The following is a 24,754-nucleotide window of genomic DNA, read 5'->3' as shown; positions in this document are numbered from 1 at the left end:
TTTATTTTATGTATTCATTAGAATGAAAATTTACTGAACAACATTAAGTGAGCCTCTAATAGACTTGCTTTTGTAGGGAAGCAGAATTTGCCACTTCTAAAGGGATCTCTTTGGCATAAGGATTATTTCAGCTTGATTGTATTTAACACACAAAAGACTCAGGAAGAACCTTTGACCTTCCCCCAGTTGCCTAAAAGAATCTAGATTCAGGACCTGTTCTAGGAAGGGAGTTTCACCAGAGATACCTAGAGTATATAATATAAACTTGGTGTGTTAGACAGCTCAGAACCTAGCAAATATCTCTCTGTGAATTGGTGTGTGTGTGTGTGTGTGTGTGTGTATGTGTGTATCATCTTGTCCATCTTTGGAATTTCTCATGTTTGGATTTCCCATGAGAAATTACATAGTTACATAATTAAATTTGATTTTCTCCTGTGAATGTCTCTTCAGTTCAGTTCATTCAGTCACTCAGTCATGTCCGACTCTTTGCAACCCCATGAATCGCAGCACGCCAGGCCTCCCTGTCCATCACCAACTGCCAGAGTCCACTCAGACCCACGTCCATCGAGTCGGTGATGCCAACCAGCCATCTCATCCTCTGTCGTCCCCTTCTTCTCCTGCCCCCAATCCTTCCCAGCATCAGAGTCTTTTCCAACGAGTCAACTCTTCACATGAGGTGGCCAAAGTATTGGAGTTTCAGCTTTAGCATCAGTCCTTCCAATGAACACCCAGGACTGATCTCCTTCAGGATGCACTGGTTGGATCTCCTTGCAGTCCAAGGGACTCTCAAGAGTCTTCTCCAACACTACAGTTCAAAGGCATCAATTCTTCGGTGCTCAGCTTTCTTCACAGTCCAACTCTCACATCCATACATGACCACTGGAAAAACCATAGTCTTGACTAGATGGACCTTTGATGGCAAAGTAACGTCTCTGCTTTTTAATATGCTGTCTAGATTGGTCATAACTTTCCTTCCAAGGAGTAAGCATCTTTTAATTTCATGGCTGCAATCACCATCTGCAGTGATTTTGGAGCCCCCCAAAATAAAGTCAGCCACTGTTTCCACTATTTCCCCATCTACTTCCCATGAAGTGATGGGACCAGGTGCCATGATCTCACTTTTCTGAATGTTGAGCTTTAAGCCAACCTTTTCACTCTCCTCTTTCACTTTCATCAAGAGGCTTTTTAGCTTCTCTTCACTTTCTGCCATAAGGGTGGTGTCATCTGCATATCTAAGATTATTGATATTTCTCTTGGCAATCTTGATTCCAGCTAGTGCTTCTTCCATCCCAGCGTTTCTCATGATGTACTCTGCATATAAGTTAAATAAGCAGGCTGACAATATGCAACCTTGACATACTCCTTTTCCTATTTGGAACCAGTCTGTTGTTCCATGTCCAGTTCTAACTGTTGCTTCCTGACCTGCATACAGGTTTCTCAAGAGGAAGGTCAGGTGGTCTGGTATTCCCATCTCTTTCAGAATTTTCCACAGTTTGTTGTGATCTACACAGTCAAAGGCTTTGGCATAGTCAATAAAGCAGAAATAGATGTTTTTCTGGAACATCCTGTTTTTTCAATGCTCTAACAGATGTTGGCAACTTAATCTCTGATTCCTCTGCCATTTCTAAATCCATATTAAGCATATGGAAGTTCACAGTTCATGTAATGTCGAAGCCTGGCTTGGAGAATTTGGGGCATTACTTTACTAGCGTGTGAGATGAGTGCAATTGTGTGGTAGTTTAAACATTCTTTGGCATTGCCTTTCTTTGGGATTGGAATTAAAATTGATATTTCCAGTCCTGTGGCCACTGCTGAGTTTTCCAAATTTGCTAGCATATTGAGTGCAGCACTTTCACAGCATCATCTTTTAGGATTTGACATAGCTCAACTGGAATTTCTTCGCCTCCACTAGCTTTGTTTGCAGTGATGCTTCCTAAGGCCCATTTGAATTTGGGACTCCAGGATGCCTGGCTTTAGGTGAGTGATCATACCATTGTGATTATCTGGGTTGTGATGATCTATTTTATATAGTTATTCTGTGTATTCTTGCACCTGTTCTTAATATCTTGTGTTTCTGTTAGGTCCATACCATTTCTGTCCTTTATTGTACCCATTGCATGAAATGTTCCCTTGGTATCTCTAGTCTTTCCTATTCTGTCGTTTTCTACTATTTCTTTGCACTGATCACTGAGGAAGGCTTTCTTATCTCTCCTTGCTATTCTTTGGAACTCTGCATTCATATGGGTATATCTTCCCTTTTCTCCTTTGCCTTTCACTTGTCTTCTTTTCTCAGCTATTTGTAAGACCTCCTCAGACAACCATTTTGCCTTTTTGCATTTCTTTTTCTTGGGTATGGTCTTGATCCCTGCCTCCTGTACAATTTCACGAACCTCTATCCACAGTTCTACAGGCACTCTGTGTATCAGATCTAATCCTTTGAATCTCTTTCTCACTTTCACTGTATAATTGTAAGGGATTTGATTTACGTCATACCTGAATGGTCTAGTGATTTTCCCTACTTTCTCCAATTTAAGTCTGATTTTGTCAATAAGTTCATGATCTGAGCCACAGTCATCTCCCAGTCTTGTTCTTTGCTGACTCTATAGAGCTTGTCCATCTTTGGCTGCAAAGAATATAATTAATCTGATTTCGGTATTGACCATCTGGTGATGTCCATGTGTAGAGTCTTCTCTTGTGTTGTTGGAAGAGGGTGTTTGCTATGACCAGTGCGTTCTCTTGACAAAACTCTATTAGCCTTTGTCCTGCTCCATTCTGTACTCCAAGGGCAATCTTGCCTGTTACTTCAGGTATTTCTTGACTTCCTACTTTTACATTCCAGGCCCCTATAATGAAAAGGATATCTTTTTTGGGGGTTAGTTATAGAAGATCTTGTAGGTCTTCATAGAACCATTCAACCTCAACTCCTTCAGCATTACTGGTCGGAGCATAGATTTGGATTACTGTGATATTGAATGGTTTGCCTTGGAAATGAACAGAGATCATTCTGTCATTTTGAGATTGCATCCAAGTACTGCATTTTGGACTCTTTTGTTGACTATGATGGCTACTCCATTTCTTCTAAGGGATTCTTCCACACAATAGTAGGTATAATGGTCATCTGAGCTAAATTCACCCATTCCAGTCCATTTTAGTTCCCTGATTCCTAAAATGTCCACATTCACTCTTACCATCTCCTGTTTGACCACTTCTAATTTGCCTTGATTCATGGACCTAACATTCCAGGTTCCTATGCAATATTGCTCTTTACTGCATCAGACTTTGCTTCTATCACCAGTCACATCCACAACTGGGTGTTGTTTTTGCTTTGGCTCCATCTCTTCATTCTTTCTGGAGTTATTTCTCCACTGATCTCCAGTAGCATATTGGGTACCTACTGACCTGGGGAGTTCATCTTTCAGTGTCCTATCTTTTGGGCCTTTCATACTCTTCATGGGGTTCTCAGGGCACGAATACTGAAGTGGCTTACCATTCCCTTCTCCAGCAGACCACGTTTTGTCAGAACTCTCCAACATGACCCATCCGTCTTGGATGGCCCTACATGGCATGGCTCATAGTTTCATTGAATTAGACAAGGCTGTGGTCCATGTGATCAGATTGATCTTAGTTTTCTGTGAGATTAAGCAAATAGGAAGGATTAAAAAGTCCCATGGTAGGGACAGAACAGTGTAAGACAGAAGCAACAGGGGTCCTGCTCCTTATGGAAATAGAACACAGCCTTTCTGTCATGTCTCATAGTTCAAATCTCCTCATTTAGGAACATTTTATGTATTGCCAGAGTGTTTAATTTTCTGAGTTCTTTAATCATTTTCCCCCCTTCCTCTCTGATTCTTTTTATAAAAAAGTTTTGGCAAATTTATGTTGCTCATTATGGTAAATGTTGAGGTTTTGCTGGAGCTACACATTCCTACATCTTTTACTGTGATTCCATTTTGCAGTGGATTCTACAGACATTTAGAGTTGCACACTCAGTGTCTTCCATTCTTAGATGATCAGGTGAACCCTGCAGAATTCAAGGTGGAATGTAGGATATTCCAAGTTCTTTCTAACTTTAAGATCCTTTGGTTTCAGCATTGTTACTGTGTTTAGTTCTTCAATGAGAGTTTGAAAAAGTAGTATCTTAGTCATATGTTTGATAATGTACAACCTCATGCAATTTAAAATATTAAATGTTTGCTCCATAAAATGTTGAATGGTGTTATATATATTTTTTAACATGCCCCTTGTTTATTTGGTTGGCTAATTAGTTAAGACAAACATATTTTTCACACCTATAGTCGGAAAGGTATTTTCCAAAGATGACCAAATATTAGATTGAAAGTGAAAGCGAACTCACTCAGTCATGTCCGACTCTTTGCGACCTCATGGGCAGTAGCCTGCGCCAGGCTCCTCCGTCCATGGGATTTTCTAGGCAAGAGTACTGGAGTGGGTTGCCATTTCCTTCTCCAGGGAATCTTCCCAACGCAGGGATCGAACCCAGGTCTCCTGCATTGTAGACAGACACTTTACCATCTGAGCCACCGGGGAAGTCCTAAGGGTGTTTATAAAAAGTACAGATAACATGGATTCTCTCTGTACTAAAGACTTGGAACTTGTAGGAGAGGTGTCTGAATTGAAATCTAAGAAGCAACCCAGATTAACAATGTGGTCATGGATCTTAGTTAATACTGACTCTAAGACCTACATTATGGCTATAACTGAATGAATTTAAAAGTCTATAGATAATAAAAGATTAATGATGCTTGGGAAAAATTTATCATGTTTTTCATTCTTGGTCCCACAAGTCAGTTGAGAGGTAAGTGGGTGCTCCTGACATGGGAGGTAATATGGCCTTTATTGACTTAGTACTTGCTATATTAGGTCTCAGTCAGATGTTTCTCCATTTGTCTCCATCTTCAGCCACAAGAAGCAGGCTTTAGCTGTGTGAGAAAGGATTATTCATACCTCGAGTATAATTCATACCTTGAGAGAAATGTAGATTGACTGTTGAATGACAACTAGAAATCTATATATACAAATGACAACTAGAAATCTATATATATACTGCTGCTGCTAAGTCACTTCAGTCGTGGCCAACTCTGTGTGACCCCATAGATGGCAGCCCACCAGGCTCCCCCGTCCCTGGGATTCTCTAGGCAAGAACACTGGAGTGGGTTGCCATTTCCTTCTCCAATGCATGAAAGTGAAAAGTAAAAGTGAAGTCGCTCAGTCATGTCTGACTCTTAGCGACCCCATGGACTGCAGCCTACCAGGCTCCTCTGTCCATAGGATTTTCCAGGCAAGAGTACTGGAGTGGGGTGCTATTGCCTTCTCTGATACATATACTAGTATAGTATAATATGCTATACTAGGCATTTTGGTCTTCTTTCTTCTCAATGGATACTTTTAAATTTCAGAGTAATTACTGTGGGAGCTATTAGATCATTTAAATCTATAATATCCCTCTTAAGGAAAGTATACATTAGAATATTACTTTGTAGAGCAACATTAGAAAAATGTTTTCAGCCAGTTGCATCACTTTTTCTTTGTAGAAGACTTTGTGAAAAAATTATTTAGGAAACATGTATGTTTCATTTATGTATTTTTTTAATTCCATATATATAAAGTTATGTCAGATGTGAGAAACAAGATAATAAGCAAAAGCACAGATGATTATTATGTAGATATTTAAATATATTGATTAAAGTTATTATAGCTGTGAAAAGAAGAGAAACAAAAAGCAAAGGGGAAAAGGAAAGATATAAGCATCTAAATGCAGAGTTCCAAAGAATAGCAAGGAGAGATAAGAAAGCCTTCCCCAGTGATCAGTGCAAAGAAATAGAGGAAAAACAGAATGGGAAAGACTAGAGATTTCTTGAAGAGAATTAGATATACCAAGGGAAGATTTCATGCAAAGATGGGCTCGATAAAGGACAGAAATGGTATGGACCTAATAGAAGCAGAAGATATTAAGAAGAGGTGGCAAGAATACACAGAAGAACTGTACAAAAAAGATCTTCACAATGCAGATAATCACAATGGTGTGATCACTGACCTAGAGCCAGACATCCTGGAATGTGAAGTCAAGTGGGCCTTAGAAAGCATCACTACGAACAAAGCTGGTGGAGGTGATGGAATTCCAGTTGAGCTCTTTCAAATACTGACAGATGATGCTGTGAAAGTGCTGCACTCAATATGCCAGCCAATTTGGAAAACTCAGCAGTGGCCACAGGACTGGAAAAGGTCAGTTTTCATTGCAATCCCAAAGAAAGGCAATGCCAAAGAATGCTCAAACTACCACACAATTACACTCATCTCACACGCTAATAAAGAAATGCTCAAAATTCTCCAAGCCAGGCTTCAGCAATACGTGAACCATGAACTTCCACATGTTCAAGCTGGTTTTAGAGAAGGCAGAGGAACCAGAGATCAAATTGCCAACATCCGCTGGATCATGGAAAAAGGAAGAGAGTTCCAGAAAAACATTATTTCTGCTTTATTGACTACGCCAAAATCTTTGACTGTGTGGATCACAATAAACTGTGGGAAATTCTGAAAGAGATGGGAATACCAGACCATCTGACCTCCCTCTTGAGAAACCTGTATGCAGGTCAGGAAGCAACAGTTAGAACTGGACATGGAACAACAGACTGGTTCCAAATAGGAAAAGGAGTACGTCAAGGCTGTATATTGTCACCCTGCTTATTTAACTTCTATTCAGAGTACATCATGAGAAACACTGGGCTGGAAGAAGCACTAGCTGGAATCAAGATTGCCGGGAGAAATAGCAATAACCTCAGATATGCAAATGACACCACCCGTATGGCAGAAAGTGAAGAGGAACCAAAGAGCCTCTTGATGAAAGTGAAAGAGGAATGTGAAAAAGTTGGCTTAAAGCTCAACATTCAGAAAACTAAGATCATCGCATCTGGTCCCATCACTTCATGGCAAATAGATGGGAAAACAGTGGAAACAGTGTCAGACTTTATTTTTTTGGTCTCCAAAATCACTGCAGATGGTGATTGAAGTATTGAAATTAAAAGATGCTTACTCCTTGGAAAGAAAGTTATGACCAACCTAGATAGCATATTAAAAAGCAGAGACATTACTTTGTCCACAAAGGTCTGTCTAGTCAAGGCTATAGTTTTTCCAGTCCTCATGTGTGGATATGAGAGTTGGACTGTGAAGAAAGCTGAGCACTGAAGAATTGATGCTTTTGAACTGTGGTGTTGGAGAAGACTCTTGAGAGTCCCCTGGACTGCAAGGAGATCCAACCAATTCATTCTAAAGGAGATCAGTCCTGGATATGCATTGGAAGGAGTGATGCTAAAGCTGAAACTCCAATACTTTGGCCCCCTCATGCAAAGAGTTGACTCATTGGAAAAGACCCTGTTGCTGGGAGGGATTGGAGGCAGGAGGAGAAGGGGATGACAGATGATGAAATGGCTGGATCACATCACCAATTTGATGGATATGAGTTTGAGTGAACTCTGGGAGTTGGTGATGGACAGGGAGGCCTGACGTGCTGTGATTCATGGGGCCACAAAGAGTCGGACACTACTGAGCAACTGAACTGAACTGAAGGAATGGAAATGCATCTTTTTTGTGTGACTGTTCTCAAAAGTTCTGTGAAACAGTTTTCCACATTTATCCAATTTAGGTCTTTGAAAAATCATGTTATGTACATATCAGCTCTATATTTTGCACATAATGAAAATGAGATAGAGGAAAAAAATCCCATGGATGGAGGAGCCTAGTAGGCTGCAGTCCATGGGGTCGCTAAGAGTCGGACACGACTGAGCGACTTCACTTCCACTTTTCACTTTCATGCATTGGAGAAGGAAATGGCAACCCACTCCAGTGTTCTTGCCTGGAGAATCCCAGGGATGGGGAGCCTGATGGGCTGCCGTCTATGGGGTCGCACAGAGTCGGACACGACTGAAGTGACTTAGCAGTATATTTTAAACCTAATATTTTGAAAATGAAAGAGAGTTTGAATACAAAACTTGAAATTTTATCCTTTTTAATAACCAGTTCTTGTTGCTTTTATATACCCTAAATTAATCATTTTTAGACATGATGGAATAGTTAAAATACTTATATGCATGCATACATGTTAAGTCACTTTAATCATGTCCAACTCTTTGTGGCCCTGTGGATTGTAGCCCACCAGGCACTCTATTAATGGGATTCTCTAAGCAAGAATACTGGAGTGGGTTGCCATGTCCTTCTACAGAAGAAAAAGTATACATATATGTGTGTGTGTGTGTGTGTGTGTGTGTGTGTATAGAGAGAGAGAGAGACACAGGGACAGAGAAAGAGAAGGATAAGCAACCATCACCACAATTCAACGTTAGAGTGTTTACATCACTCCCACAAAATTCTCTCATCCTTTGGAGGTCATGCCTTCTTACTACCCCCAAACCAAGGCAACTACTCATCTACATTGTATTTCTCTTTTTTGCCTTTTCTAGACATTTTATGTAAAGAGAATGAAACAATATGTGGTTTTATTTATGCTTCTTTCACTTAGCATATTTTTGTGGTTCATTCACACTATAGCAGATACATCAGTAGTTCATTACTTTTTAATGTTTAATGGTCTTCCATTTTGTATTCGTATACCATGCTTTGTTTTGTTAACATGTTTATGGACTCTGGAATTGTTACCATTTTGGGGTTATTAAGAAAAGTGGTGCTATGACCATTACTGTACAAGTCTTTTTCTTCTTGGTTAAACACCTAATAGTGGAATGAATACCTCCTGTGGTAGTTATCTTGCACTTTTCAAGAACTTAACCCTGTATTTTTCACAGTGGTTGTATTTTCTTACAGTTCCACCAGGAATGAATGAGGATCCATTTCCTCCACACCCTCACCAACAATCGTTATTAAATATCTCTTTTTTCTTTTCTAGTTTCGCTGAGGTATAATTTACATACAGCACTGTGATCTGACTTACATATATCATGAAATATTTACAATAAGTTTACTGAACATCCCTCATCCTATAGAATTCAAAATTAGAGAAACGAAAAAAAGTTTTTCCTTCTGATGAGAACTTCTATAGAATTTACTCTCTGAAAATTTTTCACATCTATGTGTTAATAATATTTAACATGTTGTTCATTACAACCATGGTACAATTATTTACCTTATAATTGGAAGTTTTACCTTTCAACTATGCTCATGCACCCACCTCTCCCTGGTAACTGCAAATCTGATCTCTCTTTCTACGACTTTGTTTTTGAAATATAAATGACTACAACAAACAGTATGTTGGTTCCTGGTGAAACCATAGTGATTGAATATTTCTATATATTTTAAAATGATAACCATGATAAATTTAGCTGTTACCTGTCACCATACAAAGATATTGCATGATTATTGACTATATTCTCCACAGTGTACATTTCATACCTGTGATCGTTTTATTTTGTAACTGATAGTTTATACCTCTTAAGCTCCCTCACCTTATTTCTCTTCAGCCCCTAGCCCACTCCCCTCTGACAACTGACAACTACCTATTTGTTCTCTGTACCTGTGACTCTCTTTCTCTTTATATTGTGTTTATTATCATTTGTTTTTGCTTCTCAGATTCCCCATATGTGAAATAATATAGTATTTCTCTGTCTGTCTGATTTATTTCAATTAGCATAATACCCTCTTAGTTTATCCATGTTGCCACAAAAGGCAAGATTTCATTCTTTGATTTTGCTAAGCAATATTTCATTATGTATGTGTGTATATTTTGTATGTAAATATTTTTATCGATATCACATCTTCTTTATCATTCATCTGTTGATTGGGCACTTAAATTCTTTCTGTATATTGGTTACTGTAAATAATGTTTAGTGAACATAGGAGTGAATATATCTTTTTGACTTAGTGGATTTTTTCTTTGATAAATACCCAGATGTAGAATTCATGGATCATATGTTAGTTCTATTTTTAATTTTGAGGAATCTCCATAAAGTTTTCCATTGAGCCTTTACCAATTTACATTCTCAGCAACAGTGCATGAGAGTCCTCATTTGTGCACATCCTTGCTAACATTCGTTATTTGTTGTCTTTTTGATAGTAGCCATTTTGACGGATGAGAAGTAGTTTATTATTGTGGTTTTGATTTGTATTTACCTGATGAATAGCAATGCGAAGCATCTTTTCGCATGCCTATTAACCATCTGTATGTCTTCTTTGGAAACATGTCTCTTCAGATCCTCTGCCCCTTTTTTTTTGTTCATATTGAGTTCTATGATTTCTTTGTGTATTTTGGACTTTAATCCCTTGTCATGTGTTTTCCCACATTCAGTACACATCCTTTGAGATGTGTTAATAGTTTCCTTCATTCTCCAAAAGCTTTTTAGTTTGATACAGTCCCATTTGGGTTTTTTTTTAATTGTGTTTTCCTTGCCTGAGAGACATATTTAAAAAAAATGCTGACACTGATGTCACAGAGTGTACTGTCTTTTAGTTTTCTTCTGAAAGGTTTATGGTTTCAGGCCTTACATGTAAGTCTATTACATGTAAAAAAATCTATTTTGAATTTATTTTTGTGCCTGGTGTATGAGAACAGTTCCTTATGTGTGTAGGTGTCCACCTTTCCTAACATTTATTGAAAAAGCTGTCTTTTCTGCATTGTATATTCTTGCCTCTTTTATTGCAGATTAATTTGCCCATGTAAGTGTAGGTTCATTTCTGGGCATTTATTGTGCTCCACTAATCTACATGTCAGTTTTTGTGTCAGAACCATACTATTTTAATCATGATGGCTTTGTAGTATAGTTTGAAATCATAGCGTGTGATACCTCCAAGCCTGTTCCTTTTTCTCAAGACTGTTTTGTTATTAGAGGTCTTTTGTGTTTCCATACAAAATCTAGGATTATTCTCGTTCTGTGAAAAAATGCCATTGGTATTTTGATATAACATTAATTCTTCCAATCCATGAGCATGGTTAATCTTTCTGTCATGGGAAATCTTTCCATCTGTTTTTGTAATGTTCAACTTTTTTCATCCAGTGCCTTATATTTTCTGAGTACATGTCTTTTTATTCTTGGGTATTTTATTGCTTTTAATGAAAAGTTTTTTTAGTTTCTTAATGATATTCATTTCTTAATTTCCTTTTCTGATAGTTCATTGCTAGTATATAGAAATTTATTGATTTCTGTATATTAATTTTGTATCCTACACCATTTGCTGAATTCATTGATGAGCTCTAGTAGTTTTTTTGGTGGCATCTTTGAAGTATTCTATGTGTAATATCCTGTCATCTACAGTTAGTGACACTTTTACTTCTTCCTTTCCAATTTTGACTCCTATTATTTATTTTCTGATGGCTGGGGCTAGACTTCCAATAATATGTGGAATAAAAGTGGCAGTGTTACTGAATTACAAGTCTGTGTGCCCAACACACAGTGAGGTCAATCAATACTAAAACATTAGATTTACAACAGAGAAAGGTTTACTACAGATTCATACATGGAGATGGGTGGCTCATGCCCTAAGAACCCCAAAACGATTGAAAGCTTTCAGCAAGCCCCTTTAAAGGCAAAAGGTGAGGGAGGGGTGTGGTTAGTTGTTGCAAACTTCTTGGTGTCAGATCCTTTGTTCTTGAGGTCAGGTCATAGACAGTTAATGATATTCCTGTAAAACTATCAAATGAATGTTATTCTCTGTCCTGACAAGAAAGGGCAAGGTACTAAGGCGCAACTTTCTCCCTCAGAGGTCCCAGTCCTGGCTAAGAGGAGGCAGATCTCAGTTGGCAGCTCCTTCAGAGCCAGGTTCCTACATCCTGCTCAGCTGTGATCCCTGAGGGAGCCAGGGACCCAACCCAACTGGCCCTCAGTCTCCTCAGGCTGTCCAAATCGGGGAGACCAGGTCTTACAGACGCGACCCAGGCAGATGACTACTGCTGTGAGGTCGCAGAGATGGGGATGGAGGAGAGGCTCACCACTGCCTCAAGGCCTGGGCCAAGGCTAGTAGAGGGCCTTACTAAGGCCTCTGGAGCCTGCAGGATGTAGTCCCCAGTCTGTTCCTTGGGTCCTCAGCTCATCCACTGGATCAAGGCTGGGTAAGTTAGTGGGCCTCTAGGAGAAGCCCTGAATCTGCCTCTTATCTCATTCTCCACCTGACTACCACACCACTCACCCCTGGCTGAATCACTTCCCTAATGGTCCCTCATTGGCAGTTACTACTGGGTAGGGCCCACCACAGCTGAGTAGGATAACTAATGGTCACTCATTGACAGTTGGTTGCTTGTGGTTAGGACCCACTGAGGCAGTGACCAATGGCTGGGCAAGATCCATTGCCTAGTAACAGCATATGGAATAATGAGGCACACCAATGGCTGCCTGCTAAGGGCTATGTTCATCCTGCTCTGTTACAACAAGAGTGGGTATCTTTGACTTTTCCCTCATCTTAGAGAAAATGCTTTTTACTTTTGATCATTGAGTATAGTATTAGCTGTGGACTTGTCATAGTGGGCCTTAGGAAGCATCACTACGAACAAAGCTAGTAGAGGTGATGGAATTCCAGTTGAGCTACTTCAAATCCTAAAAGATGATGCTGTGAAAGAGCTGCACTCAATATGCCAGCAAATTTGGAAAACTCAGCAGTGGCCACAGGAATGGAAAATGTCAGTTTTCATTCCAATCCCTAAGAAGGCAATGCCAAAGAATGCTCAAGCTACCACACAATTGCACTCATCTCACATGATAGTAAAGTAATGCTCAAAATTCTCCAAGCCAGGCTTCAGCAATACGTGAACCATGAACTTCCAGATGTTCAAGCTGGTTTTAGAAAAGGCAGAGGAACCAGAGATCAAATTGCCAACATCCACTGGATCATCAAAAAATCAAGAGAGTTCCAGAAAAACATCTATTTCTGCTTTATTGACTACACCAAAGCCTTTGACTATGTGGATCTGAAAGATATGGGAATACCAGAGCACCTGACCTCCCTCTTGAGAAACCTGTATGCAGGTCAGGAAGCAACAGTTAGAACTGGACATGGAACAACAGACTGGTTCCAAATAGGAAAAGGAGTATGTCAAGGTTGCATATTGTCAGCCTGCTTATTTAACTTATATGCAGAGTACATCATGAGAAACGCTGGGCTGGAGGAAGCATTAGCTGGAATCAAGATTGCCAGGAGAAATATCAATAACCTCAGATATGCATATGACACCACCCTTATAGCAGAAAGTGAAGAAGAACTAAAGAGCCTCTTGATGAAAGTGAAAGAGGAGAGTGAAAAAGTTGGCTTAAAGCTCAACATTCAGAAAACGAAGATCATGGCATCCGGTCCCATCACTTCATGGGAAATAGATGGGGAAACAGTGGAAACAGTGTCAGACTTTATTTTTCTGGGCTCCAAAATCACTGCAGATGATGATTGCAGCCATGAAATTAAAAGACACTTACCCCTTGGAAGGAAAGTTATGACCAACCTAGATAGAATATTAAAAAGCAGAGACATTACTTTTTCAACAAAGGTCCGTCTAGTCAAGGCTATGGTTTTTCCAGTAGTCATGTATGTATGTGAGAGTTGGACTCTAAAGAAAGCTGAGTGCTGAAGAATTAATGCTTTTGAACTGTGGTGTTGGAGAAGACTCTTGAGAGTCTCTTGGACTGCAAGGAGATCCAACCAGTCCATTCTGAAGGAGATCAGCCCTGGGATTTCTTTGGAAGGAATGATGCTAAAGCTGAAACTCCAGTACTTTGGCCACCTGATGCGAAGAGCTGACTCATTGGAAAAGACCCTGATGTTGGGAAAGATTGAGGGCAGGAGGAGAAGGGGACAACAGAGGATGAGATGGTTGGATGGCATCACCAACTCGATGGACATGGGTTGGTGATGGACAGGGAGGCCTGGCGTGCTGCTATTCATGGTGTCGCAAAGAGTGGGATACAACTGAGCGGCTGAACTGAACTGAACTGTCATACATTGATTTTATTATGTTGATTGTGTTCCCTGTATAGTCACTTTTGAGAGTTTTTTTTTTAATCATAAATGAATGTTGAATGTTGCCAAAAGCTTTTTCTTCATTTATTGATAAAATCATTTATCACTTTTGTTCCTTGATTTCTTACTGTAGTGTATCATACTGATTGATTTGTGGAAATTGAATATATAGTTCATGGAATTCTCCAGGCCAGAATACTGGAGTGGGTAACCTTTCCCTTCTCCAGGGGATCTTCCCAACCCAGGGATCAAACCCAGGTCTCCCACATTGCAGACAGATTCTTTACCAGCTGAGCCATCAGGGAAGCCAAAGAATACTGGAGTGGGTAGCGTATCCCTTCTCCAGTGGCTCTTCCCAGACCAGGAATCAAACTGGGGTCTCCTGCATTGTAGGCGGATTCTTTGCCAACTAAGCTACCAGAGAGGCCCTAGTGTATCACATTGATTGATTTGTAGAAATTGCATCATCCTTGTATCCCTGGGATGAATCTCACTTGATCATGTTGTATGATCCTTTTAACATACTGCTGAATTATGTACACTAATATTTGCTGGGGACTGTTTCATCTATGTTCATTAGTGCTTTGCCAAGCTTTACTTTATTGTACTTTGCAGATACTGTGTTTTTTTGATAATTGAAGGTTTGTTGCAGCCCTGTTTTGTCAGTTGATGGTTAGCATTTTTTAGCAATAAAGTATTTTTATTTTTTTTTTCAACAGGTGGAAACATTTTTTATTTTCTTTTTTTCTTTTTTTTTTTTTCAATTTTAATTTAAAAAAATTATACATGTGTTCCCCATCCTGAACCCTCCTCCCTCCTCCCTCCCCATACCATCCCTCTGGGTCGTCCCAGTGCACCAGCCCCAAGCATCCAGCATCGTGCATTGAACCTGGACTGGCATCTCGTTTCATACATGACATTTCACATGTTTCAATGCCATTCTCCCAAATCTTCCCACCCTCTCCCTCTCCCACAGAGTCCATAAGCCTGTTCTATACATCAGTGTCTCTTTTGCTGTCTCGTATACAGGGTTATCGTTACCATCTTTCTAAATTCCATATATATGCGTTAGTATACTGTATTGGTGTTTGTCCTTCTGGCTTACTTCACTCTGTATAATAGGCTCCAGTTTCATCCACCTCATTAGAACTGATTCAAATGTATTCTTTTTAATGGCTGAGTAAAGTATTTTTAAATTAAGGTATGTACATTGTTTTTAAGACGTAATGCTACCGTATACTTTATAGGTTACATGTATATGTGTGTGCTAAATCCCTTCAGTTGTGTCCAACTCTTTAACTGTTGCCTGCCAGGCTCTGTAAACATAACTTTTACATGCATTGGGAAGCCAGTAAATTTGTGTTACTTACTTCATTGCAATATTTACTTCATGCAATAGTCTGGAACCAAATTCTGCCATATCTCCAAAGTAGTCTATTTTGTCATATTCAATAAACCTGGAATATATGCATATATATATTTCTTCTAGCAGGAATGGGGGGATCTTATGACCATGTAGACAGACTAAACTATCTTGTATCAGTGAACATCTAACAGGATCTCTTAAGCACCATAAACCTTGGTATATTAGAGAAGAAGCACATATTTCAGCATTCTCCAGCTAGAGTTAACTCTAAATATACAAAACAGACAGGTATCCAAAGTTCACGCATCACCATTTCACATAAGCTGATACATTTCTGTGTGTTATATATAACATGATTTCACCAAAGATCTCCAAATTTCTCATTTTGCAGATCATAGATATGAATTGTGTTAATTAGAGAGGAATAATTAATTTCTTCACATACTCTGGACTTAAATAAATAGGAAGTTAAACCATGTTTGTAGATGAAAATTCTTAAAAATAAAAAAGTGGAAATTATTACTTCATTAACTTAATTAGTAAACAGATTTAATTTATTCCCAAATGGAGAAATTTTGTTCCTAAACAAAATCTTCCAAATATGAACATTTTCTACTTGTATATATGTTTAAATGTGTATGTGAAAACATAAATACTTCAGATGGCATTCATTTAATGAGGTACAGAGAAACAGGCATGCTTGTAGTCTGTCTTTTCCATAGAAAGATGATGTAAGAGTTTTGAAGAGAAAATTGGTCTTATCTTTAAAATTTAATCTGCACAGATTATTTGACTCAACAATGCAACTACTAAAATGTAGAATTAGGTGAATGAACATGTGGTGACCTGCACAACTTACAAGATTGCTGGCAAAAGTATTTAACAAGAATAACTTAAAAGGAATTTGTATTTGTATATGGTTATGTGAAGATATACTGTTGATTTTCAAATTAAAAACTAATTACAAGGAAGTATCTTGATTTTATTTTTGTCTCTATTCTTATCTATCATCAATCATATTTAAGGCCAGCATCTTCAAATTTCTCTTAGTTCCATCTTCATTTTGACCTTATTAGTGAGTCTGCATCAAATTTCCTTCAGTCTCCCTTTTTTAAGAATACTTGTGATGATATTTAGGGCTCACTTAGATAACTTATGTTTATATATATGTGTGTGTATATATGTGTATATTTATATACTATGTGTATATAGATGTCTCTGTATCTAATGATAATGCTATTACATATATGTTTTATTATATATATATATGTTAGTATATTTGTAAATATATAGATGTATATAGAACTATATATACATTTATGAATATATCCATATATACACATGCATATATTTATGTATGATTTTAGTATGCTGCTGCTGCTGCTAAGTCGCTTGAGTTGTGTCCGACTCTGTGCGACCCCATAGACGGCAGCCCACCAGGCTCTCCCGTCCCTGGGATTCTCCAGGCAAGAACACTGGAGTGGGTTGCCATTTCCTTCTCCAGTGCATGAAAGTGAAAAGTGAAAGTGAAGTCGTTCAGTCGTGTCCGACTCTTCGCGACCCCGTGGACTGCAGCCCACCAGGCTCCTCCATCCATGGGATTTTCCAGGCAAGAGTACTGGAGTGGGGTGCCACCTGTACCTTTATGCATATAAATATACTTATGTATGTAAGCATTTTCAGAAAAGATATGCATCAAATAACCCATATATCTAACACTCCTTTAGTGGATAATTTAGAAAACTTGTGACCTGTTCTGTTTCACAGGCAGTGTCTCCAGCTCTTAATCTCCAATAACAAATGGACATAGAGAAAAAAAGCCAGTACAAGGCCTTTACATTCACTTCAACTCTAAACTTGTTTAATTTCTCCTCTAATGTCATGTGCCAGGATTATCTGCATAGACGTGTCTGATGGTATCTCTGTAATATCTCAAAAATCTAGTGGAAGCATTGTCATAACTTCACTATAATAAAGGAAAAAATTTTGTACTTAGCAGATTTTTGTACTTAGAAGATTTTGTTCAAAACCCATTAAGTGGGTTTTGAATAGTGGTATTCAAAGGTTCTTTTCTAAGTCTTAGCTTTCTTCAGTGGAAAAAAGTCAGGTTAGAGTAGGGTAACAAATGTAAGCCTAACACAACTTCAAGTTCATCCTGTTTTAATATTTTATCACTAATATTTATGACAAATCTTTGAGACAGAAATTATTATTCTCACATTTAAAATTAGCAAATAGTAAATTATAAAGTCTGAGTATTATCTCGAGGTTGCTGAGTGGTAGACGGCATTTGAATTCTGGACTTTCAGGCTGTGAAGCAGATTTCATAGTTTATACTACATCTTTTCCTACTACTTCAAACTCGGTGTGGTTTCCTACTTGACTAAAGATTGTAAACTATATTCATCATATAGTTTAGGGTGTTGTCCCTTGTGATCTCAATTGTATTCCCACGCCTTCTTGCTCTCCTTGGTATTCACATGCTGTCCTCCAGCTCAACTTCCCAAAGCTGGCTACTCTGGCTGTCACCTGGGAGCTTTTTGAACATTCCTGGTCGTGAATTTGTACTATAATCCTACAAGATGTTCTCATTGGGGAAAATTGATTAAAGGAACACAGTACCTCTCTATGTTAGTGCTTACGGCTTTATGAAAATTTCCATTTAACTACAAAAAAAAAAAAGTATAATGAAAATCAAATCTCCAGTTGGGTCTAATGGGCTTCTAGTGTCCTTCAAAATACTAAGGGTGTAGGTATGTATCTAATTATAGCTCCCGAAACTCATTCTTCTCTTTGTGGTTTGATGAGCCTTTGTTTTCAACTCAGGAGCTTGGAAAGCTCTCCATCTCTTCTATACCTTAGGGTTTCAAAGCATTGTTGTCACCTTCTCCCTTCCTCATACATGTTCATCCGATTAAAATTGCCCCAAACTCCTGCTGAGAGATGATCTGTGTGAGATCTTTACGAGGAAGAACACAAAAAACCTCAGGGTCTTGTCTGCTCAGGGTCATCTGTGTCCCTGCACCAGGCTCCTCACCTATAGTCCATTAAAGGAGACTCCTCAGCTGGGGGAAATTGAGAGGAGATCCTACGGGCGCAGTCCCTGGAGCTGCAGCCCTCACACTCTGCCACCTTCTCTGTGTCAGGTAGGTGAGGTGGGGATGCTCTGGAGGCAGCCCTGGCGTGTCACGCTGGAGAAGACTGCTCCAGGTCAGTCCTTTCTGAAACAACTATTTATTTTCTGAGGAAAAACTAAACGTCCAAAGTGCATATTTCTTTAAATGCAGCCAGGCTCCTTGTGGGCTGAGCCAAGGGTTTGGAGAGTGAACTTCTCTTTCTTAAAGTGGGCAAAGAGGACCTGTCCTAGTGTTTCTCTCAAGCCTCTGCGAGGCCTTCTGTTCACCTGTATGTCCTGTGGATTGCCGCAAGATTCCCACCATAAATACAAATCTAGGAGAGTGGGTCAGTTCCTTTAGAAGTAAGAAACTTTCATTTGGAAATGGGCAATTTGTTCCTGTGCCGGTGTGTTATGAGCATTCCTATGCATTTCTTCTACAGACTTGATAAAATGTCTTTCTTCTCATCATGGATCAAAGCTATTTTAATCATTGGCTTGGCATTTCCTCTTTATTGTGGTGAGTAAATTTTTCAATCCTAGATGAAGCCGTTCACACATCATAGAAAATGCAGGAAACAACTACCATCATTTAGGAAGGGAGGCGCTTGATGTCCTGGGTGTGTAATACTTAAACTGGCAAAATGAAACGGGATATGTTACAAATATCTTTTCACAAATTGCGTCAGTTGATTGGTTTCTCATTTTCCTCCTTAGAAAGGTAGAGACAGAAAGGGTGGTTAGAATGAATAGTAGAATTTAGAGGTTTGTTCATTTAGGACTAAAAATATTTATCTTATTTTCCCCATTTTTGGAGGTTGGATTTCATGGTTGCTAAATGCAGAGTGTGGGAAGTAATACTGTCCTCTAGATCTGGTATTCCTCAACAATCCTACTCATTGCTTGCCAGCTCTGAGTGTACTAAAGTCAAAATTTGTGTTAGGAGAGAACTGATTGATCCATATGCTGACCAATTATCTTTCATAAAGCACAAGGTGACCCATGAATTTCAGAGTAGAGTAGCTGTGAGGTATTAAAGTGATTCATGATACTCGAGCTGAGTTTGAAGAAATTAAGTAGTAAGTAACTTATTCATATTAAGTGACTTCATACAAGCATATTAAGTTGCACTAAGCAAGGTGTTTTTTCTCTGACTAGAATATCTTATTTATAAAAATGAGGAAAAAAGGTATCTCCATAGGAAGTTTTGGTGATTATTAAACCATACTTAAAGTTATTTTTTCACAGAGAGGTGAATTTAGAATTCTGTTTCCAGGTTCGGAGTTATTTTGTGAAATTATTATTCTGATACTGCCACAGTAGCCTCACCTCATTTCTTGCTGTGTTTGTGTAGGTGATGTGTGTAGCTGTGGGTATATCCTATCAAAGACTGTTTTTCCCTCTTCGTCATCTTGTTTTTAATCTTCCTTTTGTATGTTGATTGCAGAAACTTCTTTTGCATCTTCAAGAAAAATGCGTGAAATGCGTGAAGCTGTAAGTTTATATTGATTAATGTGGGAATTGAAAAAGGTAAACTTTTCATTATTTAGTTTAAAAGGTAATTTTACAAAAAAAAAATACCACATAATAATTCTTCAGAAAGTAAGATAAAGTGTCCTTATTACACTAAGTTCAAGAAATAGAATCTTGCCAGCCAGTCAAACCATCTGTCATTTCAGACAAGGTAAAAATATCCCTTACTCAAAATTTTATTATTGGGCATAAACTTTGTTATATACCATCATCTGAAAGCAGTTAAGTGGTGTTTAAAGTAGAGTTGTTTACCCTAGAAAAGAGAAAGGCTAAAATTAAAGTAGCTAAAAAAAAATTTCCACTTATAGGAGGAATATAAAATAATAATTTTCATAAAACCTCAGAGTGAAATATTATACAGAGGTGAAGAAAATCAACTACATTTCTGAGCAACTAAACAGATGAATATATTTAAACATGCCTAAAAGTCAGCTCATATAGCAGTAAGTAAGTGAATGAGCATTCCTATGTTCCAATAAGAATTTAGGTATTATATATTAAAAAAAAAAAAGCAGGTTATGTCAGTATACACACACTTCTATTTATTTATGTAAATTACCAACACTGCCATTACTAACCAAATTATATATATATATATGTATATGGTTAAGTACACATTTATAAACACTAATATATATGAAAGAATACATATACAGTAGTAATCTGGGAGTATCAGATTATCTAATAGTGAAACTATTGAGAAAAACAGGAGAATTATAACAAATTCACTTTTTTATAGTTGGGATAGTTGCATTCCAGTGTTGTGTTGGTTTCTACTGTACAGCATTTTTTATATGTGAGTAACTTGTGTCTATTTTTAAACTTCAATATAGACTATATTTCATTTTGATATATACCATGATGTATTAAGAACAAAGAACATTTTATTCAAGAAATTCGTTACCTGAAAAATATTATGTTGTCTGTTTATGTTTAACAGCCAGAGTGTAGTATATATATTCGTCAATTACATTTTTGTAGCAGAGAAATGGATCCAGTCTGTGCAACAAATGGCAAAACGTACTCCAATAAATGCGTTTTCTGCAGTGAAAAAATGTAAGAACAAAAAACTCACTATTGCCTCTTCAAAAACAATGAAGACAAAATCAGAAAATAATAGGAACATCCATGTTTCTGATAGCCAAGGCACAGTAAACATGGAAAATAACTGTTCTTTCCTGTAAAAGCCACAGAAACACACTGGTATCTTTGCCTGAAGTCTCATTCATAAAAATAGTTTTTATTTGACCTTGAAGTATATTCCTGCTGGATGTTTCCTACATGTATAAACCAACTACATTTACTTGATTTAATTGCTTGACTTAATACTGGCAGTCTGATGGCCAGTATAGTGTAATTCTTAACTCCAGAGGTTGAATAATAACCTCTATGATGTAGCTCCAAGCTACAGGGAGTATAACTGAGCAAGAAACTCTACTGCCTTTAGAAATTTAAATCCATTACAATTTATGTCAGAAAGGAACTCCTCTGATGGTTCACTTTGTCCCCTGAACTCCATGACAAGACTCCAAACTTTCCTCAGAGAACAGGGCAATCTAGGACACTTCAGCCTAACCTCCCTTCCTGCCTCCTTCCCTTTGCAGGTGTTCCCAGTCTAAAGGTTCAGCCAGCCATCCTACTTCCTGCCTCAGTTTCTCTCACTGGTATTTCTACTCACTGAATCCCCAGATGGGCTTCTACTTTTAGAGAACCAGGAATACAATCTCTAATCCTCTTCCTGAGGTCTGGGTGGGTTCCAAGGCTGAGTCAGGAGAGAACATGTAGGAAGAGTCAAGTAGCCCCAGAGGGTCAGGAGGACCTGTGCAGAGTAGGGGCCTGGAAGGGGCCCTGCTGCTTACGGAGCACAGCCCTCCTAGCTCTGTCACAGTCAGTCTCCTCATGGAGAAGCACTTAGTGCAATAGTCAGGCAATTTTAAATACTTTTTAAAATAATTTTTCTTTCTCTTTCTTTCTTTACAGAGAAGATGGAAGATTTGATTTTAGTCATTGGGGTCGTTGCTGACTCTGCCTCAGCCACAAATTCCTATGGCTTTTATTGTAATCCTGTTTTTCTATGGATTCTACAACCAATTAGTCTTCTAAAACAGGGCTTTAAATTCCTAGATGACCAGACTAAGCCTTCAGTAATACACAAGACAGAATGTAGATTGTTGGAGAATTTTTCCAACTCTAAGAACCCACCAATGAAAAAGATTCCTTTTTTCTTTCTTCAATTAAACATTGACAATTGAAAACCTACCTTAATTGTGTGTTCGATAATAGAAAACCTAATATGGTTTGTAACCATAAATATTTCAGTCAAAAAAATGTTAAGTAATATTATCTTTATTAAAATACCCTTTCTGTTTTTGGTTGATTAGTGGGTTCAGTCAGTCAGTCAGTTCAGTCGCTCAGTCGTGTCTGACTCTTTGCGACCCCCTGAATCACAGCACGCCAGGCCTCCCTGTCCATCACCAACTCCCGGAGTTCACCCAGACTCACGTCCATCGAGTCAGTGATGCCATCCAGCCATCTCATCCTCTGTCGTCCCTTTCTCCTCCTGCCCCCAATCCCTCCCAGCATTAGAGTCTTTTCCAATGAATCAACTCTTTGCATGAGGTGGCCAAAGTACTGGAGTTTCAGCTTCAGCATCATTCCTTCCAAAGAAATCCCAGGGCTGATCTCCTTCAGAATGGACTGGTTGGATCTCCTTGCAGTCCAAGGGACTCTCAAGAGTCTTCTCCAACACCACAGTTCAAAAGCATCAATTCTTCGGCGCTCAGCCTTCTTCACAGTCCAACTCTCACATCCATACATGACCACAGGAAAAACCATAGCCTGGACTAGACGGACCTTTGTTGGCAAAGTAATGTCTCTGCTTTTGATTAGTGTGTTAAAACACCTGAATACTTTTGGTAACTATAATTAAAGAAATAATCTCAAAGGTGAATAATCCATCACTTGGAAGTTTACTAAAAGTGCAAACAGTTGGGCTTCTCTTTATTCTAAAAGGTCAAAACCTCAAGAAGAGGAATATGGGAACTTGAATTCTAACAAATATTACACGTCAATCTTCTGATCATAAATGCTAGCCAAGTGGTTCAGTAGCAGACCAGCCAAATTTGCCTTTATTGATTTAGAATATTCATTTGTGCTCCATGTCTGATGCTTCTCTATTTATCTCCCAACCAGCAAGAAATGGCTTTATTTGAGTGGTCAGTTTTCATTTAAAGCTTGGTCCAGACAGAATTGTAGACTGACTACTAGAAAGCAAGTTTCAAGCTGCTACATATGTGATATCAGACCTGCTCGGCTTTTCAGTAAACATTTTTACCTCTAAAAGATAATCTATATGGGAGTTACTTATTCATTTACATTTTTTAATAGTAATTCCTAATGAAAGTATCCATTAAAATACATAAATTTAGAGTCACATTATTAAAATGCATTCAACCACTTCAGTGTTCCTTTTCATTGTAAAAGACATGTATAAGAAATATTAGTCAGTGAATTGCTGGTAAATTTATGTGTGTATTCTTTTCCATTATAAAAAATGTTAAAAATTAATTGAAGAACACTTGATTTACAGTATCATAAAACTTAACATGTCCCATTTAAAAACAAACTTTGTTTTTTAAGTATATATTCACAATGTTGTGCAACCATCACCACTGTCTTCTTACAGAACATCATCTCACCCATTCCAAGAAAAAACCAAACAGATAAACCCAGGTACTTCCCAAGACCCCACCTATAATTCTTGGCAACCACTAAACTGCTTCTGGTCTCTCTGCCTCTTTGGGACATTTCACATCAATGGAATCATATAACATGTGAGATTTTCTTATAAATGGAATATATAGGTCTATATCTACAGTAATTCTTTGTTTTACTGCATTTTGCTTTATTGCACTTCATGGACACTACACTTTTTACTGATTGAAGGTATGTGGCAACCTCATATAAAGCAAGTGTATCAGTGCCATTCTTCCAACAGCATTTGCTCCCTTTGAGTCCCTGTGTCACTTTTTGGTAGTTCTTGTAATGGTTCACACTTTTTCATTATTGTTATATTTGCTATAGTGATTTGTGATAAGTAATCTTTGATATTTACTACCATGACTCATTAAGAATCATTTGATGGTCAGCATTTCTTTTGCAATAAAGCATTTTAAAATCAAGGGACGTGTACATGGTTGCTTTAGACATAGTGCTATTGCATGCTTAATAGACTGCAGTATATTGTAGCATTGCTTTTCTGTGCACTGGGAAAGCAAAAAATTCATGTGACTCACTATTGAAATGTTTACTTAATTGGTGGTCTGGAACCAAACCCACAAAATCTCCAAGGTATGCCTATATATCAGTATATATGGAAGGTATCTTGTTTCTAGTTTCTTTTACTTAGCAAAATGTTTTCAAGGTTCATCCATGTTGTAGCTTGCTATCATACTTCTTTGCTTTTTATGACAAAATAATAATCCATCTTATAGATAGAACACATTTTCTTTATCCATTTATCAGTGGACTGAATATCCTTGATGTGTATAATAACACTGTAGCTATTAACAGTCCTGTACACGTTTTTGTGTGACCATATATTTTCATGTCTGTGGATATATACCTAGGAGTAGAATTTCATATATACTGAAAGACAAGTACAATTTGCCATTAAAAAGCCATGCTCATTTTATTGGTAAAAATTTTCACATTTTTATTGAAATTTTGTGATTTCATTTTTGTGATCTACATGGTGGATTTTCTTTGTTTAAATTCTCCAA

The 24,754-nt window shown here is 38.1% G+C and overlaps 1 protein-coding gene across 7 annotated transcripts in view; it reads left to right on the top strand.

Annotated features, from left to right (window-relative positions):
- The window catches only part of LOC147369635 (sperm-associated acrosin inhibitor-like), a 159,160-nt gene extending 136,928 nt beyond the window's left edge, over window positions 1-22,232 (top strand). The window contains exons 1-5 of one of the 7 annotated variants that reach the window (XM_086412323.1): window positions 18,188-18,471; window positions 18,884-18,960; window positions 19,888-19,934; window positions 20,914-21,029; window positions 21,954-22,232. In XM_086412323.1, coding sequence (XP_086268449.1) covers window positions 18,894-18,960; window positions 19,888-19,934; window positions 20,914-21,029; window positions 21,954-21,996 — 273 coding nt within the window. In that variant the 5' untranslated portion in view covers window positions 18,188-18,471; window positions 18,884-18,893 and the 3' untranslated portion in view covers window positions 21,997-22,232. Of the gene's footprint in view, window positions 1-18,187; window positions 18,536-18,883; window positions 18,961-19,887; window positions 19,971-20,913; window positions 21,030-21,577; window positions 21,812-21,953 lie in introns of those variants that run through there. The other 6 variants (XM_086412322.1, XM_086412320.1, XM_086412319.1 and 3 more) reach the window with 6 other exon arrangements.
- The last annotated feature ends 2,522 nt before the right edge of the window (window positions 22,233-24,754 follow it).

The sequence above is a fragment of the Bos grunniens genome, chromosome 7, assembly GCF_055505025.1.
Source record: "Bos grunniens cultivar Pamir isolate PY7600 chromosome 7, Bosgru_T2T1.0, whole genome shotgun sequence".
In the NCBI taxonomy this organism is placed as follows: Eukaryota; Metazoa; Chordata; class Mammalia; order Artiodactyla; family Bovidae; genus Bos; species Bos grunniens.
Note: the sequence above shows the minus strand (reverse complement) of the source record. Positions and strands in the feature narration are given on the sequence as shown.